The following is a 12,158-nucleotide window of genomic DNA, read 5'->3' on the forward strand; positions in this document are numbered from 1 at the left end:
TAGCTAGTTTTTCCTATCATTTTCTATTTTTGATGGTTCCTCTTAAGCGCTTGGCTCTTTAAATAATTCCATCTGCATACAGTGTTTAGTTTGCATAACTGTTCAGTTTAAAACTACAGCATCAAGTTTAAAACAGTCCAGCCAGAGGTATCGCTCTTACACAAAAGTAAAGAAACAAGGGGATTCACTTTCATCCAGCAAGCCCCAAAATTTCAGGCTACAAACAAGTAATTAGGGCACAGAGCATAAGAGGACAAGAAAAGATGAACTGAACACACACACTGAGGGAAGGACATGAGCACAGGCTACAGAAACTGACAGGCAGCAATGCTGTCTGGCACCAAACACACACAAAAAAAAAAAAAAAAACACTAAACCAAAAAAAAACAACAAATGAAAAGCTATTGATAAGTATCTGTATTAATAGACTTCTGTTTATAAACATTGAAAAGTTTTTATTTTATAGATAAATAGCATGATGATTTTAAAAGTTGAGAAACAACACAACTTAAAAGCTCTGACTCCCCAGGATACTAACTACTCGTCAGAGTTTATAATTTACTCTTACTCCAGCACACTAAGATGGCAGCTTCCTCCTTTTCATATTGCACTTAGAACTCAAACCCTTCTTGCAAAGGCTACATTGTTTTCAGGTCCTAGCACCAATGCTGACAATTGAAACCAGTGTCTCAAATTATCTCCAAGTGCAAGCAGAAAGTTTAAGGTGTTGGAACTACCAAGCTTAAACACAGCAACAGTGAAAATAGTGTTCTCTTTCCAAAGCAAGAGAAAGACGACACTCTCCAAGATTCCTTTAAAGCAGTCAGAAATGGATTAGCAATTGTGATGATTAGGTATGGACAATCACATACAGTTGAAGTTATAGTCAAGGAGTTTAGCTCATAACTCTTTTGAGCCTACTGCTTCTGAGAAGTGTATTTTGCACTGTTTTCATATTTGCTACTTCCATCATGGCTGGGACAAAAATTTAGTTCTCAGAAGAAACAAAAATGGACAGAAAGAAGGAACAGATTCAGTCTTATTCAAAATATGCTATTCCAAAATAGCACTGAAAAATAGAGGTTGAAACTATGGCAAAGAAATCTCAATGGAATTTCAGTATGACTGAAGAAATTTGCATTCATTACAAGAATGAGAAGAAGGTACCTTACTTCTTTGAATTTCTGGAAGAAACATGATTATCTGTCTTAAAACCTGTTAGTTGCATCCCCCAACCAGTTAACTTTCCCAAATTCAAAGCTTTTCCTAATATATCCGTTCTCCTGGAGCACGGTTTTGCATGATGTCTGAAGTGAAATTAGAATGGTCGTAAATTTCAGTAACTTCTAATTTTATCAAGCAAGATGATATGAGAAGGAAACACAGACACTTTTGTGCAGACTACAGGCCAATGCCAGCCTAGGCTGCTTTTGATGTCATAGGAACAGTTTAAAACATCAAGCTCTAGGCCTATGCCACTCCTCACTGCCTGCTACTACAGTATGGGACTGTAGTGGCTGAAAACAAGTAGGCTGCCACAGAAAAGAAAGTACTTTTTCCTTTTAATGGTTTGCACAAACTTTATTCTTTGCTTCCTGTTTCTGTATCGAAACTTGTTTTTTTTTAAATTCATTAAAAACAGCACTGATGTAGATAAAAAAAAAGAAAAAGCAAAGAATTGTGTTAAGTGCAGCTTTTATAATCACGTTCTTAATTTCTTTTTTCCTTTTACATTTACCACAAAAGAAGTATCTTTTCATTGATTTCACTCCAAGGGAAAACATAGGAAATCACTTTTTTTGCACAGAGGAGTAAAGTTGTGGACCAGAAACTCGTTTCCCCATAGGACATTTCAGATGGAGAGTTGCAATTTTGCATCTTTAAGGCAAAATGAGGAATACTTCCATCACATGTCACACAGGTCTCTCCCACTCTGGCCACTCGATAGATCCATAATTAAAAACCTTTGTAGTCACTTGTTTTAAATAGAAAACAGTCTCTCTCTTCATTGCTTATCAGTTTGAAAGAAAAGGCTCCTTCCGGCCTTCACTCAGAACTTCAATCTTGTGATTAGATCAAGCATATGCAATTGCTTCAATCAGCAACAGAATCTAGAAGTTGAGCTAAGTGTCAATTAGTTGTAATCTACTGATCTGATTAGAGGCCTTCACAAATGTTTGGTGACGATTGCAAATAACAGCCAAACAGATAGGAATGATGCAATACCCAACAGTTTTGGGGTCAGCTCTTGTACAGGAATAGAGGAACAAGAACATCTGTAAGTATGGTATTAAAAATATTATCGTCCACAGCCAAAAGGGCAAGGATAGCAGTCGTACTTTTAAGGAGTGTGTCCATGTGGTTCCTTCCTGTGGTTCCTTGGGGTGTTGCTGAATGTGCTCCAGTGCTAGTTTGTTGTAAGTCTCATTGATTTCAAAGACGTAATAAAAAGCTGCAGCACTTGCTAACAAATACAGCCCCACACCAATCCAGCCCATCCTCTGGCGGAAGTTCATCATTCTCCATGCTCTGCACCTGAAACAACACGTGACATAAACATTCAGTAGAGCTTGGAGAAAGAGGGAATAGATGAACCTTGGTTTTCATAAGTTAACTTTCTATAACTTTTCATTGCACATTAGTTAAAACACGCACATCGATTTCTGAAGACCTGAGTTTTCTCTACATCACAGAAAATCATTACTCTGCCAGCAACAGGTTAATGGATACGTAAGAAGCTCCACTGATGGCTCTGCATAGCGTAGGGCCTGCTGGCTATCAGGATATGCCTGGCTTAAGTCAGGTACTCAGGCAATAAAACAAAAGTCAACAATTGGGTAAGTTACTTACCCCATCTGCCCTCAATGTCTCTAGACATAGAGAAAACGTAAGATTTTCTATAAATATGTAAAGTTTGGAAAGCTCTTTGATGCCTGCAAGACAAACATGCTGCAATATCCACTTCTATTAAGCCCTAGCTGAATGCCCATTTATGAACCAGAAAGGGATATTTTCAATTTGAACGTGAGGTTCAAGGGTTAGGCTGTACTAAAGGTATGTACCTGCACAAATTATTGGAGCCCCACAGACACTATTGGGCTCAATTTGAGCTGCTTCAAATCTCCAGCTGGCCACATGGGTCTAGGTGACTGGGAACATTCTTCAAACCAGTCAAACACTTCAGCTGAGTACCTCCACACAAATGAAGCCATCACCACTTCCCCTCCAAAGAGCCCTTGCACAGGGCAGGGGAGAACCACTGCTTCACTGCACCTGATTAGGGTTCTCAAAAAAAATGCTTTTTCACACCTCTGGGCTTTTACCTTTTGTACTTTTTCCTACAAAGGGGTGAAATCCATCTATGTAGTGCTGTTTTAGAAAATATATCAGGCCTTTAAAATATCAGGCAGAAATGAATTATGCATAGAAAACAGTAACAATTCATGGAAGCATTAGAGAATTTACCATAAATGAATCATTACAAAATCATTACACCATTCTAAAACACCCTTTCAAAGCCAGACTAATCTGCCAGTTTCGTTGGCAATGCTACTTCCTGGTTTCACATAACTGAGAGATACCCTCAAACCTGTCATGACAGAATCTGACCAAGGCAGCCCTAGAGAAATTGTTCTGGCCCTCAGACTCCTGCATTCATGGTGGCCAAGAGAATCACACATACAAGGACATAAATAAATACCTGAGAAGGAACAGTAAATACCTGAAAAGAACAGTAAACACTTGAGAGAGCTATTGCAGACTCAAGTAATGCCAACTTCTCGTTCAGCTGATCCTCCTATGTAACTCAGCTGCACGTTTCCCTTTATTACCCCGAGTCAATACGATTAGTAGGACAACTGAAAAATTCTTGAAAATAACTGTTAATCTGCAGGGGAAAATCTTGAACCCCAGGTCTGCGTTTATCCGCTAAATAAGCCGCTGGCTGTTTTTTCCAGCAGTTCGGCATATCCGAGCTGCCTCACGAGTTGTCGCCTTCGAGGACAACAAACCGTCGCAAGGTATGTACATACTGAAAACACAAACACTGTCAAAACAGCAGTAGATTTAAGAAGGTAAACATCAGCGCGTTTTGATCCTGCCCCTGAGCAGTAGCCAGAAGAGGAGCATAGCTCCCGGTTATATCGAACGAGGCTGAGGTAACAGGGTCTTCTCATTGTTATTCTCCGTTTTCACACCCAACTCCAACTCGCAGCTTTTGGGCACACCCGCGATGGTTCTCGGACCCCTTCAGCCCACTGGGGCTGTCCTCCGGCGGCCCCCCTCGCTCACCGCCCGCCGGACCCGCGCTCCGGGCGAGAAGCGCTTCGCCACCACGGGTCCTTCTCGGCGCCGGCAGCTCCTTACCTTCCTCCGGCGGAGAAGGAGGGAGCGGGAGGGCGGCGGCGGGCGGCCCGCTCCCCTCAGCCCGCGCCGCGGCGCCGGGAGGCGGCGAGTCCCGCGGGCCCGCCCCGCTGCCCGCCCGCCGCCATGGCCGCCCGCCGGCACCGGCACTTCCGGCACCGGCACTTCCGGCACGGGGCAACGGCTGCCGGGGCGCGCGGCCGCATCCGGGGCGGGCGCTTGGCCGGCGGCCATCTTGGCTCGGGCGCGCGCCCCTCTGCGGCCGGAGCGGCTTCGCCCAAAATGGCGGCGTCGGCCTGCGGCGGCGCTCGGCTCCTTCGCGGGGCACGGAGCCGCGGTGTTGTGATCTGCCACAGTGGCGGCGTGAGCGTGTCTGTGGAAGGGACAACAAAGGTTACGAAGGAACTTGAAACAGAGACTGAAACAGTCCAGCAAATAGCAAAAGTGTAGTCAAACTCCACTGTATGCTTACACATAAACATGACGTAGTGGATTATTTCTGTAAATTAAATTATCAGGAGATATTATATGCTTATTATCCCGTGGCAACTGGGGTTAGGATCAGGTGATCTTTATGGCCATATGTTTCTATGATCTACTGGGGAAAAGCTTTTAATGATGCTAAAAGATCGGTTAAATTGACAGCAAAATGATACAGTCAGGTGTGTTATTCAGTGACGGCGCTGAGTCTGGGAGATTTGCGCCAACGCGTTTGCCTGAATTGAGGAACTGTGACGTGACCTCCCTGCCGAAACTGCATCGCGTCACATACGCAGTGACACCTGTTACTAAATTGTATCAAGCCGTGAGAAAACTGCCCTTTCTTATTTAGAAGGCAGCAATGGCCACAATTCGCTCTCATGCAGCTGTCGTTAAGAGGGAGGCTAAAAAAGGATTTTAAAATGCATGCCCAATAAGAAACGAAAGATGCTAAAGCAGTGACTTTTTTTGTTTATGTCTAAATACATAGGAGCTTCTGCCAATTTTCCTGAGGATGTAGTAGGTGCATGTGACAGTATACATGAGCTGCTGCTAAATCGACTCTATGGTGGCTTATCCTATCTTTGGTGTTTCAATGAAAAGTGTTAGAAGCTGATGTTTTGGATTATAGCCAGGACAGCTGATGAAGAAATGCACGGAGCTGCAGATATCTGCAGAGAAAAGGGACATTGTTGAGAAAAGGGACACTGTTGAGAGCTCACAAGAGTCAGAAAGACAAATCCTCTGTCACAAATCCAAACTTCAAATTAAGTCGTACTGGTTTGGGTTTTTTTTTTTTTTTTTTGTTTGTTTGTTTTTGGTTTTGGTTTTTGGGTTTTGTTTGTTTGGGGAGTTTTGTTGTTGGGGGTTTTTAAAATTATTATTATTGCTTTAATGCTCATTGAAGGCCCAAAAGTGACACAAGATGGCGCCCAGAACCACAGGCAGAGCCACCCTGACTCCCAGGCCCGAGATTTTACACTTTACTAGTTGAATGAAGATTTCATTCTTTCCTGAAGTTTAAACAAACCATTAGTGTAGTTCTGATGACAGATGTAGATATGAATAGCTACATACAGCTAATTAGCCTGGGACACTTCTCTCAACTAAATGCCATTCTTTCCATTCTTACAGGTGGTGGGGTCCTTGTTGATCTAAAAGTGAATAAAGCTCCTGTGTGACTGACAGACCTTCCACTCAAGCATGGCTATATTGCATTTTCTTATATTTTGGTTAGAGGTAATGATGAACCAGTTTATTTTAAAATACCCACCTAGATGTCAAACAGAAGGCTTCCAGTATGAATTAGTATGTGACTGTGCGAATGTTTGGTTTGGCAGTGGATACATGTGCTAGGTGTAAAGCATGCATTTGCACTTAAGATTCTGAAGAAAAATCAGTGAAATGTGAGCCTTAGCCGTATTTAAGAAGCCTGTCTTTTCACTGAATGGTTGGAGTTGGAAAGAGAGGATGGTTTAGGATTTAACCTGCTTGTAAACCAAGTAGGTTAAAAGACTCAACCAAGGGTCTTCTGTGATAAACACAGAGCCTGAGTTTGTGGCTATAAAGAGAAGGATCTAAAAAATTGGAAGAGTTGTAACAATCATAAGCTATCTTTGAAAGCTAAGGCGTAATACCAGACAGAGTGATTTGTAGTATATTTGGCCTAAATCTCAATATTCATAAATTTCAGTGTTATGCTTAATCTCTGCCATAGTAAAGGAAGGGACAGGGCAAATAACTGAGGGTTTGTTAGTTGGTTAGTTTTAGCAGCAGGCCTCTGAGAGGGGAGGGAATAATACCAAAATTAGTAGAACAAGAAGCAACTGTTCTCAGCTTTAGGCAAATTCCAGTCACAAGTCCTGGTAACAATAAGGGGAAAGAACTCATAACTCTGCATATTGAAATGAGAACATACACCTGGTGAGACTCAAAAGGGTAATATTCAGCTTGAGAAACAAAAGAAGATAGAAGTCTTCTGAATCCAAAGGAAATCATATTTAATAAACAGAATCATAGAATTAATAGTGGGATTTTGTAGCATTAAAAAATAAGTGTTTGACTTAGTTTTGACATGCAATGTATTTTTACAGAAATATTTGGTTTATTTTGAAGGTAAAGCAGAAAAGCAATGGAGCAGCAAGAGCTGGCTGCTCCATAGAGGGCAGGAGCCAAGCATAATAACACAGGTGATGGGCCACAGCCTCACTGCCCAAGCCCAGTCCCACAGAGCCTGAGCAAGGCAAGCAGGGAACACTGGATTCAGCCAGGAGTACAGAGCATCAGGCAAGTAACAAAGCAGGTCCAGCTGTGAAGGCAGCCCACAGGCTAGGGTCAGATCCAGTGAGAACTAGGGTCAGACATCACCTAGCAATTGCATTGAAAGTCCATACTGATAAGAAAAGACTGAGGTCGAGCTAGGAAGTCAGTCTGTGACTCCAAATCCAAATAAACATGGCTTGGCACAGTCATGGCTGAGCTGTGGACACATGCCTGATACAGGTCAGGCATGAACTGAAAGCACAGGGCTTGGCTAAAGTGGGGCTCCTGAGCCCATGGGAGGGGTCAGGTGAGGATTGTTGGGGCTATTAAGGCCTGTTAGGGCGATGAGGATTGTGGATGTGACAGCCTGGCCAGAGAGCGAGAAAACTAGGTAAGTTTTCCCAGAATCAGCTTGTGGGACTTTAGGGAATCGAAGGTGAACAATGATAGATTTATTATTATTATTATTAACAACCTGCAGGTGTTGCTTTCCTACTCTCTGTTTTCCTCAAAGATTGTTTATAAGAAAGGCGTCTTGTTCATTTGCCAACCAGGTGAAATGTAGTGATTAATTGACCAACCAGGTCTATCTGTAGTGGAACAATGTATAAAAAAAGAGAATTGGAAGTAAAGCTGCTATGCTGTGCAAACCAGCCTTCTGGTGAGCCTGTGTTGTTTCTTACTCAACAGCAACGCAGGATCTTGACAAACTACATAGAAAATATGGGGGTTGACAACAGGAATCGGAGGGTTAGAGGTAATCTTTAAGTCAAACAAAGTTTTCATAACTCAGTATTAATAGAAAGTCTTTCCTAGGCTTAGATTTTGGCCAAAATAGAAAAGCCAAGGTAGAATACCTGAGATGATTACAAAACCAAAAGTAGTTGGTCTTCCAAATAGAAGGCAGAAGCTGAAGGACAAAATGCATCTTGCATCCTTTTGGGTGTATCTTATGTTTATATTTAGCAGATTTGTAGTAGGTTCTTACTGATAAGTAATCAAGAAGTGAGAATCTAATAACAGAGACATTTTTGTCAAGATGTTGTTTGCCTTCCACTTTGTAGGACACTGATTTTTGACACATTCCCAGATCTTCTCCTTCTTAATCTTAACTCTAAACCAAACTTTTGGCTAGAGAACTGGGATCCTTACAGACTGCATGTATGTTGGGATTCCAAGGAGGAATCTCATGTGAATTTTTATCAGTGAGTGCATGAATGCCCAGTGTTTCTGCAGCTTGTAGCAGTTTTGATTATTAGACATAGTTACAGTGAATTTTATAGTATCCTGTTGTGGTGTAATAAGTTCTTTTGATAGTTTATTATAATTTAGTGTGAGGCAAGAACATTAGTTTGTTTCAATTAATATGTTTTATTTTATGTTTTATGAATCTTTAGTTTGTGTTTTAGAACTTTTGTTTCTTCTGAAAATAAGGCTATAATCTTTGATTCCCTTTTTTTTCCTTGGGTGGTTATTTTGTCTGTACTGCTGTCTTTCTTTGAACTTTTTTGTTGGAGACACCTGTTTTCTTATAGAGTGTAGCACATTCATTTGGGAACATGCAAGAAACTTCTCTATAGGATTGAATTTTTATATTTTATTTTTTCTCGTTTTAAAATAAAATAGTATATTTGCTGGGTTTGGCTACATTGACCACATGAAGAAAAGCTATTCAGTGAGCTGAATGGTGATCTTTATCACTTTTGACTTACTTTGTGTACTTTGAATTTTTGAGACCTTAAATTACCTTAATCTTAAGTTCTCAGTTCCTGAAATTCTGCTTCTACCGTTTGTTTTTTGGCAGCAGCCACATCTGAGTTAAGCTTCAGGCAATCATGTTATCCAGGTTCTTTGAATACCATCCATACTTTGTTCTTAGTTGTAAAAATATTTATCATCTTTCCAACAAACTTTTTGATATTTACAAATGGAATAGCTATCTCATTCTCTCAAACAGTAAATATCTGCCAAAGGAAGGATTACACACCACTACCCTTTGTCAAAATGCCTATAAAGAATGGAGTCTTTTATGAAGAAGGGCCTTGGTATTTTAGACAGAACTCCTCACTACACTGCTGCTCCTCGTTCATTATTTACCTCTGAATGTACCCCTCATGGTGGCTGCATTGGCTGTGGTAAAACAATTCCGGCAGGAAAGAGATAAAATCTTTGCTTTCACCTTCTCCTTTTAAGCCAATTACGAAGTGGCTTCAAAGCTGAGCAAGAACTGACAAAACATACTGAATGGATATGGGCAGAGGTGTCTGGTAACTGACTATTCCTCTCTGTGGCATTTATTCAAACAGAGGACAAATACAATTTATGCAGAAGCAATGCAGATATTGATCTCACAGCTCCAGTGATATGACCCAGCATTGTACTGGCCTTGGAGGAAAGAGAACTTTCCTGCAGAATTTTTGTCAAACCAGTTTACTGTTATAAATTGCATTTCAACAAAACCATTATTCATTACAATTTATTGTTTTTAATTAAATCCCCACAAATAATATAAAAAACTGCCCCAAGTCCACTTCCAGAGCTGCCATTAAACTCCTGAGACTTCTTTTCCATGTTTTCAACTTAAGTTGGCTCATACTGCCAGAAAGGAACAGTTATTAAATTTCCATGCTGAATTTGCTGCAGTGAACATGTTTGGTCATACAAACAAGTTAACTGAAAAATGATCCATGATAAAAAGGAAAACAGAATCCTTCTTCTGTCCATATAGATAGTCCAAAAGAAACATCTGGCCATCTCAGAGAGTGACTGCTCCATCCTCACAAAAGGAGTGATCTTTTTTTAAATTTCCACTAATTATCTCTCCTTCAGTGGTGCTTATGTGAAGCAAGTTGGTAATACCATAGAATTATTCTAAAGAGATTTATTTATTGCCTCTTCTGAGATTTGCAGCTTCCAGGGTATACCTGTCTTGCTCTGGACTGTAAACTGTGTGCAGCAGGGAATAGCTATATTTAGATTTTCCAGGAACTTAACTTTCTTTTACTAAACAAATAGTGAAAGAACTCAGTTCAGATCAGGCCTTTTCCCACATTCAAAGAATCCCAACTTTTTTGCATTGACCAGGATGGAGGTTTGGAGGAGGCCGACAGCATATTAAGATTTGCAGAATCTAACATTTCAAGAACAAAAACAAAGACCAAAACAACAAAATAGCAAACCAAAACCAACCAAACAAAAACAAAAAAGCCTCAAAACCCCAACAAAACCAAACCAACCGAACAAAAAGAACTTTATGTTTGTCTTTTAGGAACCTCTTCCCTCTGTCCTGTTAGAACTTAGGAATTACCCATAGTTACTAACTTTAAAATGTACTGCAAGAGACATATGTGTAAGATATCCACCCATATAATGTGAGACTTGATAGGTTCATAGTCACAGAAATGTCTGCACAGATTATAAAAGAACAGAACTTGTCTGAGGCAATGGGGAATCACTGTCAGAGGCAGGCTGAATGACAGAAGTACCTGGTTTATCCAAGCTCCAGACCTGTAGAGCACCTCGTTTCTCATTGAAGTGCTCGATGTCAGCTCAGCTGTCACAAGTGCACACTGTCAACTCAACTGAGAGGCCAGCATGAGAGGAGATGCTTTCATACAAATGTCAGCAACTGGAAGTAAATCTTCATCCTCATCTGTAAGGAGGGCTCCTGTTGTTGTCCTGTTGTTTATCTTTAGTGAAAGACAAAAGTTTGTTCACTGTAGCTGTGAAACTTCTAAGTACTCACCTAGCCTTACACCTGAATTTGCCTTTTTCTGAAGCCCATGCTAGAGGTCTATACCAGGAATCAGCACAGAGATCCAGAATGACTCGAACATTTCAACAGAGATATTAACAGCAGTTGATGGTTACTCTCAAAGGGAAAATTTCAATAATTTATTAGTAAGTAAGTATTTGCATTTCATTTAACAAAAGCACATTAAGCAGTATTTGCAAATCTCTAAATCAAAAGTCATTATGTTTTTTCCTTACTGTGCAGAATTTTTAAGCTGCTGCTCTGTGCTATATAAAATGAAATTTCAGTAATGCTACTGTTATACTCTGTCATATAATTCCAAATGACTATTTAAATGTCTCCTGCTTAGCACATTTATTACTGCATTTGTTGGGATTTTAAAAGAGGGGAAATGTCCACTTCTCCACACAAATGTATGCTTGGTTTGCCTTACACCAACAGAATGTAATCATAGTCATCATAAAAATATGAAGGTACTGGGACGGTAAAGAAATACACTGCTATGAGACTGTAACAAGTCTAAGTACATCCAAATCAACACCTTCTCCACATGAAAAAGTATCTGGCTTAAATTAGCGTGTCACTGTAGGTGCATTTCTGCACTGCTTTGTTTAATAGGAATTAGAGCACCTCCATTCTAAAATGATGCCTCTCCATAGTTCAGAACTTGTTTGCCAGGAGTGTATAGTGTTCTGGGTAACTGTTACCAGTTGAAGTATTTCACCAGTGAATCCAGTGCATAAATGATGATGTTGCAATGGACTGTGATGCACACTTAAACCTATCCTGATCTGGGTGTTGAAGCAGAGGTTACCATTTCAAGGTATTTTCATCTTCTATTCTGTCACTCTTTTTTCATTAGTTAGAAACTATGATTCTCAGGTTGTTTCAGGTTTCAAAGTGCTAGTTCTAAGTGCTCTGGCAAAACAGCCTCTGAAGCAGTGGAAAATCTTTAGCTTGGTAAAATTAGGCAGCCTGATACTTTTCTGGAGTGGCTTCACACAGTGAAAACGCTTAGAGACTTGGTTAGCCAGCACTGCACTGGTGGGTGAGAACAGCCACCCTAACCCAGGAGGATCAGAACAGTAGAACAGAAGGTGTAGATGCCCCTTCTCTAGAAGTCTGCACAAATAAGGCCCCCAAAACCCCACCAATGTTAGCCAGCAACACAAGAGTTTTGTAACTGTAGAAAAGTCTGTGAGAGCTGCAAGTTTTCCTTTCCCCAGCTGTGTGGAGTGATGGTAAACCAGTCATTTGGGGCTATTGTCATTGATAGCAAGTGGAAATGATTAGCAAAGAG

General features: G+C 40.7%; 1 protein-coding gene and 1 long non-coding RNA gene across 2 annotated transcripts; one reads left to right on the forward strand and one right to left on the reverse strand.

The window, feature by feature from the left end:
- Positions 1-1,678: 1,678 nt before the first annotated feature.
- On the reverse strand, positions 1,679-4,515 carry LYSET (lysosomal enzyme trafficking factor). Its single transcript, XM_068192577.1, has 2 exons — positions 4,366-4,515; positions 1,679-2,535 (listed from the first exon to the last, which is right to left on the reverse strand). Exon 2 carries the CDS (start codon positions 2,517-2,519, stop codon positions 2,124-2,126), a length of 396 nt encoding a protein of 131 aa, XP_068048678.1. The 5' UTR covers positions 2,520-2,535; positions 4,366-4,515; the 3' UTR covers positions 1,679-2,123.
- A 142-nt stretch (positions 4,516-4,657) lies between these two features.
- LOC137475359 (uncharacterized) lies at positions 4,658-11,925 on the forward strand. The gene is made up of 3 exons (XR_010999838.1): positions 4,658-4,927; positions 5,750-6,074; positions 6,958-11,925. It is a non-coding gene; the product is annotated as an uncharacterized lncRNA (long non-coding RNA).
- The last annotated feature ends 233 nt before the right edge of the window (positions 11,926-12,158 follow it).

Source organism: Anomalospiza imberbis, chromosome 6 (genome assembly GCF_031753505.1).
Source record: "Anomalospiza imberbis isolate Cuckoo-Finch-1a 21T00152 chromosome 6, ASM3175350v1, whole genome shotgun sequence".
NCBI lineage: Eukaryota > Metazoa > Chordata > Aves > Passeriformes > Viduidae > Anomalospiza > Anomalospiza imberbis.